Consider the following 19,942-nt stretch of genomic DNA (forward strand, 5'->3'; position numbering starts at 1 on the left):
TGAACTAAAAATACTTCAGGCTCTCCTTCAATCCTGTTAATACAGCATGAATTCACTTTATGCAGCATGATCCTACTACAGTAAATGTGATAAATTCCCGATGTATACCCATGGAATGTTCACAGCAAGTTTCAGGCTGGGTAAGACTTTAATGTTCGAGATTAATGTTAGAAGATTATTAATTTTTACAAACATGAGAAATTCAAACCATCTGGTTACCTCCTAGTACTCAGTGTTCTAAGCAGTGTTGCATTGATTCCACATAATGTTCCCTGTACTTCAGTGTAATCTGAGGTGATTTGACTCAGGTGACTGAAGTGGCCCTCTCTTAGCTCAGCCTTCTTCCTTGCTGTGTCATGAGAAATAGCTGGACACTGAAACCACAGAGACAGACTTCATATACAAGGACGGAAGTAAGAAAAATAAGAGGAACTCAAATGAGATGAAATCTCATTTTTCTCAGAAGGGTCTGAGTGTCACACTTGTTACTAGCAAGTAACTAGTCACCTCCAAGTCACTGCTTTGAACTAGCTTGAACAATCAAGGAAAGTCTTTGCTTTTTATCAATCTTCCAATATAATCTATAAGATGAATATGTAATGTAGTCAACAAGAAGCATGAACTATCACTATCATAAGACGCAGCATTTTGGACCAAATCTATGCTAGGTCTAAGGTTTGGCTGGGATTCAGTACTTTAGGAGATGAGAATATCCACTGTCCATTGGCTGAATGGGCCTATTAGAATCCCTGTAGTTTTGTGATAGGGGAGGTTAGCATAGATGAAGTGGTAAAGCTTGCTACATTGATAAGCCTGATGTATGCCTGTTAAAGGAAGAAGCAGTCAACCATGTCATCAGCTTATACTTCTACATTGACTCTTATGGACCCAGTTACATCACGGCTGTGTTGCCAAAAATATTAAATCAGTGTTTTTTTTATCTGTGCATACCAGTGTTTGCAAGAATTAGCTCTATTTGCTCTGCAGAAAAGTGAAATTAGTTAAGGTTGCTGTTTTGGCATCTTTTACCACTCCTCAAACAGCCTTCAAAAGAAACATAGTTCTTAAAAATGACTGACTAGTGGAGGCAGCTGTCCAAGGCCATTAATATGAACATAAGAGGACGGTTCTAGCTCCTTGATGGACTGCATGTTTTACAAGTACTTCAGAACTGCAGTTGTGAGTAAAAAGCAGCGGAGAAAATGTGAGAACTGAATATTGAGGCAGAAAATTCATGCTATCTACTGTCAAAGCACAGAAGTAGAATATAGATAATGTGCTGCTTTTTGGTCTGTTGACCATAAGAAACATTCTCATTGTTTAGTTAACTTAGTTTAGGTCTCTGTACTAAGTACTGTAATTTCAGTGGAAGAGCAGCACCTGCTGCTACCTCATGGTAGTAAATGAGTCTGAATCCTCAGAGTAACAGCTTTCAATTCAAAACTGCCTTAACTAATCATTTCACTATTCCCTAGAATGTATTTACCGATCTGTGGATGTTACTAGTTCCCTTTTCAAGATTCCTGGATGCTGGGCAGGATGCAGCCTGAGCAGCAAAGTTCACTTGTCTGTGAGTGACAGGATAAAAAGAAAAGAAAAAAGGTCTGACTCACTATTCCTTACCCATTGTCTTAAAAAAACAAACAAAAAACCCCCAAACAACACTGCAGTAGGCAGTATTGCACAGATTATGTATCTGGCCACTGATCCCTTTATAGTCTGTCCTGGGTTAGGCATAGCTGAGCTTAAGGCACTTAACATGCAGCCAGTGCTCCCAAAAGGCTTGTTGAATAGCAAATGGCACAAAAAAAGACTGCTTCATTCATGAGATGGATGATACATGCACAGAGATGGGTAGGGGTTTAACCCAATTCCTAAGAAGAAGATGGATTATAGCTAGGTATAGGGCACAGACTGCTAGAAAAGAAAATTCTGATCAGGTAGCTTGTACTAAAGTTTATCTGGGTCTTTTCCCAACCTGTAAGTTGTGAAATGCTTGGTTCTTTGTGGCCTAGAACTCTAGTTCAGTTGCAGTGCTCATGTGCTTATTATCTCCTCATCTGTTCTGTGTTGTTGAATAGTGAGTGACTCCTATCTCAAGAACATATTGGGAAATACAGCTTCACTTTTTTATGCAGTAGATAACTAAAGTTGCTGCTTTTATTGTGAAATAATGCCACATTGCTATATTGAATATACTAATGGCAATTAAAGAGCCCTTACTGGGGTGAAAAGAGAGTGGTAGGTGGATGGGGTAAAGTCTAAGGAATTTCATCTGCTGCTTACTCTTTGCTGCAAACAAGGTCTTGCTAAAGTTTTATTTAATTTCAGTGATGGAGTCCTATTGATGGAAAGCCCTCTGTGGTGTGGACTTTTCTATTACTGAGAAGAAAAAATGACTTTTTCATAACAAGCAGGAATAACAAATACACATGCAACGTCTAGAGAAATATTCTTACATTAACAGGTAAGGATTTTACTTCCCCGTGTTTATTTCAGTTTACAAGCTAAATTAATACAACTCAAATATCCTTCATTGTTACATAATCAGATTTTGAAAATTCAGTTCTAGTTAGTATTTGTAATGTCTTTACATTTGTAATGTAAAGATGAGCAACATATTTAGCAGCTGTCCAGAACAATGTACAAGAAACTACATTATGTTTCTTACTAATCAGTAGTTATCTGGATCTTATTACAAATCATTGACTTAAAAATAAGCAAGAGTAAACATAAAAAATGTTAGGCACAACTGAAATAAAAAAAACTTCAAAAGCAAACACTTGATGCCGTGCAGTTTTTACACAGTGAGTTTGCACACATTCACAAAACTAAAATAAGGTCCTTGCAAGTGCTAAATGTATTGGTTTCTTATGGCAAAGTCCACTCTCTTCTACAAGCGAAGAAAAAATAATGCTTTTATTTGCAAGGTTATTTTGCAAGGTGTCTAATATTCTTACGATATTAGACACTTTGTACTGCTACCGTAATTTTCTTACACATAAAAAATAGTATCAAGGATCTCTCCTTCTCTCCCACCAGAGCCTGATCCAATTCCTCTATAATTTAATAGACACCTTGGAATCTTAACTGAATCAAACTTTTTGAGGATACTCATAGTATGTATATTTAATATATCAATAGTTTAATTGCCACTGAAGTATGCAAGGTATTTGACATCAAATATAGCATGAAGTCTGTAACTATGTTTGCCATACAACACAGAATTCTTGTACCTCCTGTTTTTTCTGAAGAGGCATGTCACACTTCACATTTTACTTGTTAAAACCTATTAACGCAAGATAATTCAGTAAATGAGCTTGACTGTGTAAACAACCCTTATTAGTTTCAAACCTAAATAGTTTTATATTTTCCATCTACCCAAAAGAGCTTTATGTGTCATTAATATACTTTAAAACCATTCTTACCCATACCAAGAAATTAAGTATGCTCTCTTAAAACTTTATACAAGGATTTTTGAGCATCTAACAATTTTTTCTGAAGGAAAACTTAGTTTTAAACTTTCAAAGCTTCTGTTTTCCACATACAATCCTTTTCTGTTTTCTGCACACAGACTTTCTAGAAATCACAAATAATTTTAATGGAAAGTAAAAATGCTGCATTCCTTACACTTTGAGCTTCTAGCCACCTTGCTGAAGTTCTCAGCACCAGTGAAATAGTGCTAATTTCATGATGTGGATACTAACTTAGGAACCGAACTAGGTTGTCAATGCCAATTCTTTATAACACACAAAACAAACCCTAATAACTTTTACCTGTCTCTAGCTTTACCTGGATGGCTTAGTAAATGAAACGGAGAGTATGAGGAGAAAGAACTACTGAAGGAATGACACAGAACCACATTATCCACTATGTTCCTTGTTAGAGATTTTCTGTGCTTACTAAAGTATCTTCTTGTTTGGTTACAACCAAACTTTTTTTCTTGTCTTCGTCTGTTACAGTCTGACTCATCTGTTCAAAAAGCTTTAATATCTTGGCAAATCTCAGGTGATTTTGAAATCTTCGTGCAGCAAAAGCATAAAGTAGAGGGTTAATACAGCTACTGATGAATACAAGAGCTCCAGAGATGTACGCTCCTCTGCCTACAATTTCATCCAGTGCCAAAGACATTTCCTCATTAGAGAGTTCTATCTGAATTGAAATAATATCTAGGATGTTAAAGAGATGATGAGGGAACCAGCATAAAATGAATGCCACCACAATACTGGCAATGAGCCGTTCTGATCGCTGCTTGGTTTGGTAAGTCATTCTGCTTATTCTTCTTGCAACACACATGTAACAAGTGCAAATAATTAAAAAAGGGATTACAAAACCTGCAAGAGTCTCCAGCAAAAGATATGACACTTTCTGTCTATTAGAAGAGTAGTTGCGACATGTGCATAGTAGTCCACCGTTCATTTCTTCTGTCTCTTGAAATGGAATGACAGAAACGCCAAAAGTAATAGACAGGAACCAAATGAGGAACACGATTAAAGAAATCTTTTCTTTTGTTTTGTATTTTTGAATTGTGAAAGGGTAAAACACAGCCATTAACCGCTCCAAGCTCAGTGCTGTAATTAGAAATATACTAGCATACATGCTGCAGTAAATAATGAAAACTAGTATTTTGCAGAAGATGACTCCAAAAACCCATGAGTCAGCAAAGGAGTAAATCCAAACCGGTAAAGTAATCAGTACAAGGACATCTGCAATGGCCAGGTTCAAGATCAGCAGGACTGAAGGAGATACTTGCTTCATTTTTGTACACACAGTCCAGATGACGATGCAATTTCCTGGGGTCCCAATAATAAATGACAAGCTCAGTATTATGCAGACCACTGACCTCACAATATTCCACGTCGAGTGGATACTGCTTTCTTCAGCTTGACTCATTCTGGAAATTCTTCAGTTGTCGGTTGCCAATATCCTCAGTGCTTTGCACTCTGCTTTTATTCTGAAGGTGTTAGGGAACTACTCAAGAGAAAGATCTCTTAACTGATATTCTGTAGACTAATATGGCATATAAGCTCACATCCTAATGCTCACTCTTAAAAACATCTGACCACATATGGCAGTTCCTGTTGTTTAGGAAGACAGTGTGCATTTTTGCATACAAAGCAAAAATAAAAATACAGTGCAGCACCTGACTTTGCTTGTAGTTATACATCCATCATACTTCAGCAGATTTTAAAGCATGTCGGTGGTCTTTCAAAAGTGTCCCTATTTAAAGAAGCTTGCTACTTTGTTAAAGTTACTGATCTAATCAACAGCTATGAGGAGAAACCTTCTTTATGCTATTCTACTCGTTTGTATGAATAACTCAACATTTTATTTTATAAAAGCCAAAAAAAGAGGGGTGGCAGATAAACCACAAATGTGCATTACATTTGACACAAAATTCCATTCCAAAGCATAAAAAATTGTGCTTACTGCCTTCATGTCATCTTTTTTAATTCAGCAGAAAACAGTTGTTCATGCTTTAGCTTTTTTAATATGCTGGCATAAAGGAAATCAGCATTTGTCCTATAGTGAGACTGTACTGATACAATAAAGTGGGTGGGAGTTGTATTTCTAATGCTCTGGGAAATTGCAGTCCCTTAGCCAAACAGTAACCATCAGAATAGTCTGGATATAGGGTTATAGGAAGAAATGCTCTGTGTCAGAGAGAAAATATATTACTACGTGGTCCTCCTGCTGTGCCAGCAAGGGGCTATGACTTTATCTCCTAGGAAACTTGGTAGTCAGTGCAGTATTCAAATCCTGTGTGAATCCTAAGTTCTTCAGTGTCTGGCAAAAGAATATGAAAACATTTTGTTATCCTGATGTCAAAACATCTTCTTTTGAAGTTCATTTCTAAAAACTTAAAGGAGGAACTAAAACAGCAGCACCAACAGAAATGTTCAAGAGTCACAGAAGTGAAACTGGAAGGGTATTTTCCATAAAAAGATGCACACAAAAAAGGAGTTATGCGTAGCTCGCTCTCTTAAGTTTAAGACTGTGATACAGATTATTTCCCTAAGTGTTGAGGTAGAATTTTACAAACCTGGCAAATGTAGTGCATAATATTAAGTTAAAAAGCATCTTTCACCATGGAAAAAGGATTGTACCACCCCAACCCCAAATCCGCTTAGCTGTTTTTGATCTCATAAGAGTATATAATGAGATCAAAAGCAAATCCAGAGTAACTCCACTGAAGTAAAGTATTGTATCTTCAAAATACTATTTGTGTAATAAAGATTTTGATTTAATCTGATACATAATTCCAGTTCCTTTTAACTACATTTAATACAGATTGGGTAAGGGAAAAACCCAAACCAGTTCTTTGTATTCTAAAGTGAATTTCTGAAAACCACTCGTGAAAAATCAACTAATGAAAGGAAGTGCTGGGCAATGTCTCTTCTAATGAAATCACCTTATTTCTCCAGAAGTAACTTTGGAAGGGCTCTTTATTAACTTATTGCCAGTGGCATATCTAGATTGAACTAAGTTGCAGATTTTTATTGGGAAAAAAAAAAAAATTCAAGGAGAGATGCCCAGTACCTCTTGTCACCCGATGCTACAGGGACAGGCAGGTTCTTTTAGGTAAAGTCTGAATCTAGATTATGATTATTGTATCACATGCTGATTATTAAGAATTTGACCTGATCTGCAGAGGGCCCAGGTGACTAAAAGCCTAGGTAACTAAAGACTCTAGATAGTAAGAAAGCTATACTGATTACTGGAAATTCTGCTTAACTGAAAGCTATGATAATTTCTAAAAATTCTGTGTAGCAATAAGCTATGCTAACTGCTAGAAATTGTAGATAACAATAAGCTATGCTGATAATTAAAATTTTTATGTCATAATAAAGCTCTAACTGTAACTACAACCCTGTGGCCAGTCCTCATTCTACCAAGGACCCCTAAAAGAACCTGTATGTTCCTGTAGCATTGAGTGACACATCTGTAAGATTTTCCTCTTTAAAACTTTACTTTTGGTGGCAAAGAGCAGCTGTCTGTACAACTGTTGGTATCAGTATTAGTTTAGTTCTAATCCAGTGGTGTATGGATCTGGCTGAACTTCTGAAGCATCTGTCCTTACGTTTTTCAGAAACGTGTTTCTCCACTTCAGTCGAAGTTAGCTTGCCAGATGGTCTCTGCCTCTGGCTGTATCTTTCATTTAAACAAGAAAACAAACGAACCTCAGAATTGCAGCAACAGCCTGGGATTTCTGTTTCAAAAAAGATCCCAGACAGGTGTTGAAATGCTAAGACTCCCTTGAGTAAGACACTGAAGACAGGCTATTAGATGTAATATCATAGATATTAGAGTTAACATTAGCTAGGGAGCATGTTTCTGAAGAGCTCTATGTGACTGCTGGATCGCTATGAAAACTTCAGTCTGTAAGCTGTCTTTAATATTCTCTAAAGTGTCTAACTTATTTGTCAAATTTATACTAGTAGTACACAAACTTCATGGGAAATTTAACAAATATTTCCATTAACAAGGGGAGCAGTGTAGTTATGTTCAATAACATGCTAAACACAACAGTGGCTAAACAACTTGGTATCTTACTCATTCTAGTGACCAAATGTGGGTGGGGCTTTTGAAGTATGAACATGCAGTTGTGCTTCTGACCACATAAGCTCTGGTCTAATTCTATCAACAGCAGCGAAATTGGGCTGCATTTCTGTGTTTAAAAAAAAAAAAAAGGTCTAAATCTGTGAAGTTTGTTGTGTGCATGCATATTATATGTAGTGCAACAATTCAGTCATTAACACGGGAAACTTTCTTAGATTGGCAAATAACTTCTGAAAACTTTCCAAGCTCAAGAAGTCTATGGTACTGCTAAGAAACATTTTGAATAGAATTTGCTTTGGCTTAAATATTAAGGGGGTGTTTCATTCATCATTCAAATTATTTATTTTTCTTTGTATGCATGCATGAGCTTCTCTCTGGTGGATGGTTAGCTGCACCAAAAAGACATTTTAAATCCTCTCTAATTTTTGTCTTTAGAAGGATCCCCTGGATGTTTGTCTAGTAAGTGATTGTAGAATAATGATCACCAAGTAGCACGTATCTGCTGAGACGCTGGAAAATGATGTTAGTAACCTTGTTTGCCTGCTAATGCTGAAGGGAGGAAGTTGCTAGCCTAAACCCCTTAGTTCTTCAGCCATTGAAACAAGGTAGTATTTCATAGAATCATAGAATAGTTTGGGTTGGCAGGGACCTTTAAAGGCCATCTAGTCCAAACCCCCTGCCGTGGGCAGGGACATCTTCAACTAGATCAGGCTGCTCAGAGCCCCGTCCAACCTGACCTTGAATGTTTCCAGGGATGGGGCATCCACCACCTCTCGGGGCAACCTGTGCCAGTGCTTCACCACCCTCAGCGTAAAACATTTCTTCCTTCTATCTAGTCTAAATCGACCCCCCTTTAGTTTAAAGCCATTCCCCCTTGTCCTGTTGTAACAGGCCCTGCTAAAGAGTTTGCCACCATATTTTTTATAAGCCCCCTTTAAGTACTGATAGGCTGCAATTTGCAGCGTTGGTATAGCTGTCTTACAACAAACTCAATTCAATGGTGCTATTAATGACAGTGTGAAAGTGGCACACTTTGCCTTGATCAGAGAATTATGGGCTAGTTCATAGCTGATCTGAATGTTGCTTTCTTGATTACAGCAGGGTCTCCTATATAAATGTGATCCATGGTGGTACACAGCAGCTAATAATGTCTCTGCTCTGCAACTACTGCAAAGGAAAGTGCAGTGTAGGAAAAGACACGTACCAGACATTTCTAAGCTCTTGCAAACACTGTTTGTGACAGCAGCCCATGAGGTAGCAAGCACAAATGAGAACACTCTCAGTGCTTCTTTATCACCAGAGAAAATAACTTAGTGAAGAGCTACCCTGGGGTCAGTTCCAGAACGTAATAAAAGATGTGTACCTTGCACTATAAATAGAAAGTTTGAAATATTCTGTGCCGTGTGCATTGTTGTTAATCAGTCTTCTAATAATATTACAAAATTATATCCCTTAACCAGCTCGGTAGCAAATGACGATAGTTTTATACGACTGGCCAGAGAAAAGATTTCCTGTTTGTTATGTTCAGGGAAAACTGCTTTAGAACTTGTGATAGGAGGAGTGCTTACAAGGCACCGGTTGTATGTGCATCAATACATGCTTACGTATTGGTACCTTTCTTACCCTAACAGAACAATCACAGACAATCAGAACACATTTCCAGCAGTTGTAGAACTATTCAAGTATATGCTGAAATATTTTCCTTGTACAGGCATACCAGGTTCATGCGCGTAGAGGTGCTAAATAAGATAGTGGAGAACTATTTTGATAATTCTGACTATAAGCAGGAATATGAATAACAATTATGCAGAGATTATGGAAAAACTTAAAAATATTTTTTCTCAACACTATTATGAATGTATATAGTTTTAATTTCCTGTTATTTATAGTACAAGCTTTCAAACAGTAAATGTATAGATTTGTTACAATTTAAGGTGAGACTTTGGCCTGTTCTAAATCAGCTATCACTAAGTTGCTATTTGTATGTACACAAACTATTGCTAGCCAAAATCCTTATCTACACAAGCATATCTGGCACCACAATTGCTACTGGGTAAATCAAATACATTGTTTACATACTCTTCCTTTTGAGTAATAAATCAGTGATGACAAATACTGCTTGGATGATTTGCTGCCAAAAGTTACTTGATTTTTCTTTATTGTTTAGCTAAACCTACTGCCATTCCTACCTCATTTGCTGGGATTGCATGTAAATATTATATCACTATAGGATCAACGTCTCTTTTTGTTATTCAGCAGTGTAATGAAAGAAAGTCTTTGGCAGTGCACCTCTTAGTGAAGGACCTGTGATAAAAAAACCCAGACCCATACTTTGCTGTGCATGTGCTGTTGTTTTGCACCTAAACCAAGCATACACTATTTCCTATAGCATACTCTTACGTAAAAGGATCTGTCCATGTAGTTATGTATTTTCAACACAGGGCGGCACTGGGGAACCATCTGTTGGCTTTTTGGCTAAGACTGCAGGCCATGGAGGTGTAGCCTTTCTCTGCTCGCGGTGCACAGTGTTCAAGGCTGAGACACACAGAAGTGATTCTTTTGCATAAGAAGGTTAGATGATTGTGACTTAAATTTCAATATTGTTTCTAATTTATTGATAACTTTATAGATAAAAATCACAATGTCTTTTCTGTCTTGCAGATCATGTTATTTTCTAAACACTCACATTTCTAGCACGCTCAGTTCTGTTCTGTTCTATGTCCATTTCCAATGTTACATTCTGCTGTAACTAATACAATAAGGGCAGCTCCCTCCGCAACAAAAATAACTTGGAATCTGATTTAATTTTCTATGCCTCTGAACTAACAAAGTTTGGAAAGTTTGGCAATGATATTAACAATTGTTCCTTCAGTGTAGTTTCCATTAGTGTGTTCTTGCATTCTCTTTGAAAAGCAGATCAAATTGCGATCTCTCATGTTGTGAAACAACCCTGCTCAGCAGATTTGAGCAGCTTCCGAGTCTTATTTAATTCCTTTAATACACAAGCATTGAGCCACTAGCTTGGGCCCTAGCGTGACATGAAGTCTTGGTTTTGTGACCTTACATCAGAAGACTGGTTTACTGTGCTGAAAGTAGAAAGATTGTACTAAATTTATGAGGAATACAAGGATTTTCTCCTGCTCCGTAGCAGTCACCATAGGTGTGTTAGCTAAAGAAACTTGTAGAGGAACGCTTATGCCCTCAGTCATTTAGTAATTAGCATACCTGATATGTTCTGCATAGCTAGAGAAGCTAGCGCGCTGTACTGTGCTGCTATTCAGAATGATCTTGTCCAAGCATTCTTAATCTGAAATAAAAAGTAGTCAGGATTGATTCTGAGATGCCACACGCAGCTACAATAACAGCTATTTACTAAACGCACCTATAATACATTGTATGGAAAAACTGTAAGATACGCAATCTTCAGGCACAGGTAATTTTCTGTCATTCTGTAATGTGATCTATTGCTTCTGTAGAATTTTTATTTAATATTAGAAATGGCTGTGAATAATGACGACTTCTCCATTAAATGAAGCAAGTGTTTTCACTGGCAGAAAGTGTTAGCACCACTTTCTTAGTTAAAAATCTAATTATTAATGGATTTTAATAGAACGAAGTCTAATAGACTCTAAAGTCATCCAATCTCGTATTATTCTTACATTTGACTCTTGAGCCTAATAACACGATCTGGGTTTAGGCATTCTTATTTCTTATGTTTTAGTGTTGAGTCAGACCAAAAAGTCCTTTTAGCCCCGTATCTTGTCTCTGATGGCAGCGAAAAGCAGGTGCCTAGGGAAGAATGTAAGAACAAGCCACGTGTGACTTTACTTGCCCCACATATTCTCTGACATTTAGCCAATTACAGCTGAGGAGTTTCCTGAGCCAGGTATGGTTTTTGTGTGTTTAATAAAGCTTTGTGGACATTTACTCTGTAGACTTCCTAAGTCTATCCTTGAACTCATGGAAACTTTTAGCACTGCAGTTTTGATACATGCTGTGTGAAGAACCACCTCCATTTGTTTGCTTGCTGGTCTCCTATTAGCTTCATCTGCTTCCCCACAGTTCATATGTTGGAAGAAACAGTGAATAGTTGATCCCTGTTCATCCTTTCCACAGTCCTTATTTGATTAAACCCTACATCTGTCAGTCATTTCTTATTTCCAGACTGAAGAGTTCTTGCATACATGATCAATCCCTATACAGAAACCATTCTACACTTTCCATCATCCCTGTTGCCTTTCTCCGTTCATTCAGTTTTTTTATATTCTCTCTGAGACAGAGGAACAGACTAGTTCTGAAGTTCAAGAGTTCAATTATACTGCAGTGTGCTGCAGAGGCAGAATGAAAGAAACCAAGTTACACAGAGGTCTAAGATCCCTCATCTCAAGTCTGTTTGTTTCACCCTGCTACAGTGTAAAGAGGAGGATAGCTTGCTGTCTATTCTTAAACTGTCAAAAATGTCCTTATTTTTTGAAAATTATTTAGTTTACATTCAAACCACAAAAATAAGAATGAGCTTTTTTGTTCCTCAGTGCCAGTCTGTGCTCTAGCATTTAGAAGACTTTGTTCCAAAGGTCACTGTGTCATCCTTCCTTCATTTACTCCAGATGCTCCACAATCATAGAAATTCTCATGTGATGCAATTACCTTGTAATCCTTAAACCATAGGTTGTCCTCTGTCTGATAGAGCTTTGTATCTCTGTTTGCTGTGTGTCCTATTCTGTGCTTAAACCATTAAAAGTCAAGTATCATTTAAATAAATTTGTTAAATTATTTGTTATTGTATGAAAGGCAGTTTTAATTGCATATGTTATTTTTTCTTGGTAGCTTTGTGTCTTGTTATGCCTGTCTGTGTGGGAAGCATTTAGTCCTCAATGGTATTGAATGGTATCTCTTTAATACCTGTTCTCCCTCTGCACAGCAAATGTGTGACTGCTTTTTTCATGATTGCTGTTTTCCTGTCTTTTGAGTTGCTACATATTAACCATGTTGTGCGGTTTCCGACCACAATATTACCGAAACTATTGCTATAGCTCTGCTGCCTTGGTTCCCCTCTGTATTAGCTGGATGTACTTCATGTTGGTATAGCAAAATGTTTGCTCTGTGCAATATATCCTGATACAGAGTGCTGGTTTTTGGCACATTTTGAGGTCTGTTACTGAATGAAAAACAGACTACATAGTAGGGAAAACATGGCTAGAGCTCTTGCTAGACACTGCTGCTGAGTATCAGTTGATCAAATTATTAGGGGTCCCCTCCATGACAAATCACAGAACCAGTCACAAACTTTATCCAAGTTCTAGTTCTCTGATTCAGGTTTTGAACAATGTTAGGCTGAATCTATAGGTTAGGAGGTTTGCTAGGTTATTGATTATCATCATGTAATACTATCTTCTATACAAGGTTATACAGGTATCAAGAAGACAACTCTAAAGCATAAAACAACCAGACATTTAAACAGAACTTAAATTTTGAAAATTATTAGCCTTTCTGTGTTATCTGAGAACAGCCATCTTCTGTAAGCACAACAGAAAACATCAGCACTGTCTAGCAGCTTGCCAAAATGAGGAAATATCCAATAAAATAGAGTAAGATAGAAGCTTTGAGAGAATTGTTTTCTCCAGCTAACCAAGGCATCTTTGCAGTCCACAAATACAGCAAAACTGTTTTCACAGGTTATATTAGGGTGAGGTCCAAGTAGAAGAGTTGAAATTGCCTCATAATGGTATATCCTTTAACAGTAAATCATGAGACCAATTTATCTGCCACGTGAAAGCTCATACATTTATTGCTTTCAGCAGAAAATTTGCTTTTATGTCACATGATAGCAGTACTCATTTTCTACCACTTCTTCAGCTTGTAATCTGAGCAGCTTCACTTCCAGCTGCCAAACACTGATAGCCAAATTATTTTCACCGTACCATGAAGAAACTGTTAAGAGTGTTATTCTAGTAGTATATTGGCAATGTAGCATGGTAGCAATATTTAAAGCATCTCAAGCTGTTTATAGCATATTAATTTAAAAAAAAAGTTGTTCCACTAAATCCATTTTCTCAGAGTACTACGTCCAGGCAATCTTTGGCAAGCTTCACCCTTTCTAACAAGTGCACACATGTCTCTAAAATATAATTTTGCAGTTTAAAACATGACAGGTTAGTTCACTGCCCCCTGTTCAAAATGACCTTCACTTGGTGTTAATCCCAGAAATGGGTTAAATGAAATGGTGGAATTTTATGAGAATTGTCATTTTATATTATCCTTGTATTATTTGCCCAATAGAACTATCAGAATAACTGTCCTGATCTGTGTTTGATCCTAGCTATGATTTGAACAAAAGGATTAGAATAATGACCTTCAAAAGTCCCTTCCAACTTTAGTTTTCCTAGAATTATATTTTTGCACTGACATGTTTGACACAGCCTGACACAATGCTACTCATGATGCTGCTGATTAAACCATCTTCCCATGATTAACCATTCCCAACTGACTGTCTCCCTCAGCCTAGAAGGGAACTATGTCCTTACAGGAATCATCAAACAATACTTTTTAACTTAACATGCCCAAGGGATGGGATAGTAAGTGTCTGTGCACAATTAGATACATTTGTAGGCTACCTATCTCTTTCTTTGGAAAGTGGTATCAGCCAAACAGCAGATCAGGCATTTATTTTTACATGCACTGACAGTCAAAACTCAGATCTGGTCAATTAATTTTGTTAATCTTGTTAATTTTGTTTTTTAATGTACATCAATGGTCTATGTACATTACATCTCCACCTCCAAGAAGACTGTTTGCTTTATAGATGCATCTTTTAGTGGGATTGCATACACGTTTCTGATCCAAAGAGCCATAACTATAAAATGAAGAAAAAAAAAAATCTTTACATATCCCTTAAACTCAGTTAAACTCTCATCAGTTCATTTTTTAATGCGCCCACTAAAGGGGAACTCTCAGATTGTTTCTTATAGGCTGAAGTGAAGTCTCTCAACAAATATGATCAGAGTCAGATGTTTTTCCATCCTTTGGTGTTCGAACAATTCAGCACTGAAAATGAGTGAGTGAAACCTTAATGAGACTAGATAAAGACCAACATTCCCCTCAATAAATTACTAAATGATTGACATCAGTTTCAGTTCTTCTGGACACACTTGTGTTTCCAGAAATGGATTTTGTCAGTGACCAGTTGGATCTAGCAGTAGCAGTGTTGTGTCTTTTTAGAAGTAACTTTGAGTTAGCTAGCAAATTTCCTAAGCCCTGTATTTCTCAGCAACTTCCGTGACACCCTGCCCAACTGGGATACCAAACAAGGTGTGACACTGGATGAAATTGCTCATTAAACAAAGAATAGTGGTCTCCTTGCCTTTTCATTATATGTGGGCTAGAATCCTGAAATGCTGCTGTTTGACTCATGCCACATGACAAACAAGATTTCTTTTGCTTTCTTTGACAAGTATGTCACTGTGCCCTAGCCACTCTTACAGACTTGTAAGACAATAACAGCATGCTGAGTTCTGCTTTTTCTCTCAATCTTCTCTTCACCTGAAAAGTATCTGGCCTGCAGATGAAAACCACCTTGTTAGCTTTCTACTTCAGAGGGCACAAACAGTTTCTCTCCACAGCAAAAAATGTCAGGTTCTACTACTCACACAACGTGCCGGGAAGTTGTTGTAATTTATGGGAATTTGTGCAAGACATAAGCTGTCCCTGAGGGTTCAACCTACTCAGTTTTCATCACAGCATAGATTATATTTTCATCTCTTTTCCTCATATATTCATCCTACACAAAATTGTATCTCCCCTTTCCATCTTCCTGTGCTGCTGCCTTTTTTTTTTTTTTTAATTCCATATTTTGCCTAGCTTCAACTTCAAAATTCTTCAGTGGTCCAACCCAGAACACCAACTGTGAGTAAATCTTAAGTAAAACTCCCAGTACCTTAAGTCCCAGCATTCTTGCTAAGCATTTCTCACTCCCAGATTCGAACAAAATTCTCTTTGACTGAGCAGGAATTCTGCAATTCAGCCTGTTTGTCACTAGATCCTTACAATTTACTATGAAGCTCTATTATGTGGATGGTTTACAAGCACAAATTGATTTGCTTTAGCAAAATGTGAGCCAAAAGAGTAATATAATCTCTATTATACGGATTAAAGGTTTGAAAATAGGAGAGATGACAGTGACAGGATCTATTAATTGTGGATATCCCACCTTGGCAAATGGCTAGGCTCTGATGTTCTAGGTTGATATTCATGTAAGCCTGCATTTCTGTACTCCCGCTATCCAACTGCCCTCTTCCCTTCTTTCTGGCCCTGTTCTGCACTGTAACCAAACTCAGCCTGAAAGAGACTGAGGAACTGATTTCAAGTCTTGTTTACTGTCCTAATGCTAGTGAGCATGGGGAACCATATGGAAGTGAATGTGAAGTGCTGAGGAAGCAAGGAGAAGGGAAAGTCTCTGCAGCAGTGGTTCAAATGCATGTCAGATACTGTGTTCTGGGGCTATGCTACTGCGCTTATATAAAAGTACAGCTTGAGTTTAACAAGTGCTGTTTAACAAGTGCAGTGACTTTCTGCTAACTTGTCCAACATAAATTGAACTGAATGTCTGGTATATTTATGGAATCTTCTATATTTAAAGTTTTACTCTGAAGAAATATTATTACATAACCCAGTGTTGCTATTAAAAAAAAAAAAAGCGTCCTTCCAATGCACACTCAGCTCTTAAGAAAAATACACGTTTATGACTGTCCACCCTTCAGTTCAGCTGCAACATATAAGTATTATCACAGGTCAGTCACAACTGCACTAAAACCAAAATATGTTGTACATGTATGACTGACTTCAACTGAGCCTCAAACCGTTCTTGAGAACAAGGGATTAAACTTGCTTTTTGTCTCCTGAGTTGAGTTTTAAGGGGTGATATTTCATTAAAAAAACCCAACCAAACAATTATCCTGATCTGTAGACAGTGAAGAAAGATCATATTGGTGTTGTATGATTTTATTTTAGTGCTGCTTTTTCAAAATAAAGTCATGCTTAAACAATGGCCAGGATTCCTACTGATGTAGGAAAACTTAGGAGGGTAAATCTGTTGTGTCAGGGAGCACTGGAAATCTTTGTGGTACGGATAGAAGAATTATTAGGGGGAAAAAAATTCCCAGCTTCTTTAAAAAAATCTGTATTCTCTAACAAAGCCTAAAACTGAACAAGTGTGCTGTTCTGAATGTGAACTTGATGGAATCTGACTACTTGTGGCAAACTAAAACAAAATGTATCACTCTAGTCTCCCTAAGTTCCTTATACCTGTGCATATGTTAGTTTTTATAAATGCATAGGCTTATATAGGTTTCTGGGTAGGCCTGACTTCTTCTCACTAGTTGATTCCTTCCTGGCCTTGGGCACCCGTTCAAAATTGTGCATATGAACATAACTTATTTAAATCTGAATACTTGGGCTGGTCTATGACGTTTTGGGGGTTGGAAGGAAAGAAATGTCACAGATCTGTATTATAATATTTTCCAAATACAAAGAGAATTTTTGGGAATTCAAGAAGAGATGTCATACTGATGTCTGCAGGAAAAAACGAAATGGGTAGCAGATGCTGTCTATACACTCAGTAACAAGGACGATGATTAAAGCAAATCACTGCAAATTGACCCAAATGTTATTTTTTGTATACATGGTAATAAGCATCTTATTAAATCTCTTACCTTCTTTCTTGTCTAAGAGGCTTCTGCAAGTGTCCGTAGTTCACTATTCTCATTTTCATTAAGGTTCGATTCTGGGTCTCAGGGATAATTTGTATTGCTGCAAATTCAAATGCAAAAATTAGGATGGCTGGTAAAATCTTGTGAGGCGGTAAGTTAAGATAGCACACTTCTGAAAGATGTGACTGATGACGATTGTGTTACATATTCTGAACTTGGTAAAATCCTGAATGAAACACATTAACAATGGGGAAAGTGCTGACATGGGCTTCTGCCTACAGTGTAGATCTGTGCCAACACTTTGGTTGTCTTCACATCTTTCTTTGAAACTTGCTGTTTTTCTACTAGTGTGTCTAGCTCAGCAGAATCGTGTTTGGGGGTATTTGAGCCAATACAAAGACTAACTTAAATGGCAAGGATCAGAAGCAAACAGAGAATTCTGTTCAATCAAATAAAAGACGTTTGAGCAAATATGAGATTTCTGGAAAGGATTGTTTCTTTAAAATAACCAGTGTGCAAACTCATATCCAATTCACTGTTTTTGTCAAGTTGCCAATGCAAGCCCTCAAGGAGTCTTAAACAAAGACAATGCTACTGATATTGTAGTTTCTGGTGTTTAATATAGTTTATTACTGGTGGGTTGTTTTGAAAGAAGTAAAGAATATTTTCTTAGGAGACTGATTACGCACATTAAAAAAATTCTCTACAGTGGTAACAAACTGACCTCTGGAGTACGGATAATGATTTTTTTCACCTCATATATAAGTGAAAAAGGTGCAGTACTGCTTTTATCAGTAGTTTCAACTGTAACAACTTCCTTTTTCATTTCTACCCAGCTTTGGATACAAAACATGTGAAGGAAGCAGTATATAGCATGTACTTTGTATAATAATATGCTTGCTGGCATTTTACTGGCAGTTCAGACTTGTAGTTGGTTCTGTTATTTCTTGGATTTGCCTTGGATGATGACTAGTAGAATTCTGTCAGTGGCTACACATGGTCATGTTCCCAAATTGCTGTTAATCTACAAATGCCCTGCTGTCAAGTCGTTCATCGTGGAGAAAGAGCTGGATTGCCCTTCTAACAAAACAGCACTTAGAAATAGTTACACTGACTCGATTAATAGCAGGGTATCATCAACTGTAAAGCAATGCCAAGGGACTCTTCAGAGTGTCATGGTTCCTCCTGTTTGTTGGTGGAAGTGACAATAGGACCAGGCACTCAATGTGAAAACAGAAATTTGCTGTGCATATTTAAACAACCTTACAAAGGCAAAGAGCTTAATTTACTTTGTTTTTGAATGTGAATGATCCTGATGTCCCGAAAGGAGACAACAAAAGAAATAACTGACAGACATTACTTGATTCATCAGCTGAAAGACTGTTATCTAAAGGGCCTGGGCTTGCGGAGCAGGAGGAATAGCAATTATGTGCTTAGCAGGCTTTCCCTGGAGAAGAATAAGATGGAAAGGTTTTTAGGGAAGTGTGAAGATACTCCCAGGTGCCAGAACAGCACAGAGATTTGTAAAAGAAATATTAAGATTGGTTTGAATTGAGTATGGAAATGTCTATGTGTGATATCATGAGTAAAATCAATAAGGCAATGGTTACAAAAATGACACGTATAGAATCATAGAATCATTAAGGTTGGAAAAGACCTCTAAGATCATCGAGTCCAACCGTCAACCCAACACCACCATGCCACTAAACCATGTCCCTAAGCGCCTCATCTGCCCGTCTTTTAAATACTTCCAGGGATGGGGACTCAACCACTCCCCTGGGCAGCCTGTTCCAATGTTTAACCACTCTTTCAGTAAAGACATTTTTCCTCATGTCCAATCTAAACCTCCCCTGGCGCAACTTGAGGCTGTTTCCTCTCATCCTATCGCTTGTTACTTGGGAGAAGAGACCGACCCCCACCTTGCCACAACCTCCTTTCAGGTAGTTGTAGAGCGCGATAAGGTCTCCCCTGAGCCTCCTTTTCTCCAGGCTAAACAACCCCAGTTCCCTCAGCCGCTCCTCATAAGACTTGTGCTCTAGACCCCTCACCAGCCTCGTTGCCCTTCTCTGGACACACTCCAGCACCTCGATGTCCTTCTTGTAGTGAGGGGCCCAAAACTGGTATGTGATAATCAAGGACACAAATAAAAGCAATCAAACTGGTAAATGCTGACAAATTCAGTGTTTACATCAAGATCAAAAGGCCTGTGCTCTGAGAGGCCTACAGCAGAAATGCCTTATCAGCAGACCTGCCTTCTGGTAACAGGAAGATGGCAACAAGTTTACAGTAAGTCATACAGGCCATTCCTCTTTCTGTTGGCTCAGCAGGGAGACAGACAGATACTTCAAGGGAAAGGCTGTGGATGTGGTCTACCTGGACTTCAGTAAGGCCTTTGACACCATCTCTCACAGCATTCTCCTAGAGAAGCTGGCGGCTCACGGCTTAGACAGGTGTACTCTGCGCTGGGTCAAAAACTGGCTGGACGGCCGGGCCCAGAGCGTTGTGGTGAATGGAGTTCAATCCAGTTGGCGGCCGGTCACGAGCGGTGTTCCCCAGGGCTCAGTTTTAGGGCCGGTCTTGTTCAATATCTTTATCAATGATCTGGACGAAGGGATTGACTGCACCCTCAGTAAGTTTGCAGGCAACACCAAGTTGGGCAGGAGTGTTGATCTGCTCGA

General features: G+C 38.0%; 1 protein-coding gene across 1 annotated transcript; it reads right to left on the reverse strand.

The window, feature by feature from the left end:
- Positions 1 to 3,882: 3,882 nt before the first annotated feature.
- Positions 3,883 to 4,893, reverse strand: LOC103914240 (leukotriene B4 receptor 1-like). The gene has a single exon (XM_009320854.1). The coding sequence runs from the start codon at positions 4,891 to 4,893 to the stop codon at positions 3,883 to 3,885; it is 1,011 nt and encodes a 336-aa protein (XP_009319129.1).
- Positions 4,894 to 19,942: the final 15,049 nt, after the last annotated feature.

Source organism: Pygoscelis adeliae, unplaced genomic scaffold (genome assembly GCF_000699105.1).
Source record: "Pygoscelis adeliae isolate BGI_AS28 unplaced genomic scaffold, ASM69910v1 Scaffold63, whole genome shotgun sequence".
NCBI lineage: Eukaryota > Metazoa > Chordata > Aves > Sphenisciformes > Spheniscidae > Pygoscelis > Pygoscelis adeliae.

Coding starts and splice junctions, on each gene's coding strand:
- LOC103914240 (XM_009320854.1), bottom strand. CDS start 4,893: ATGAGTCAAGCTGAAGAAAGCAGTATCCACTCGACGTGGAATATTGTG.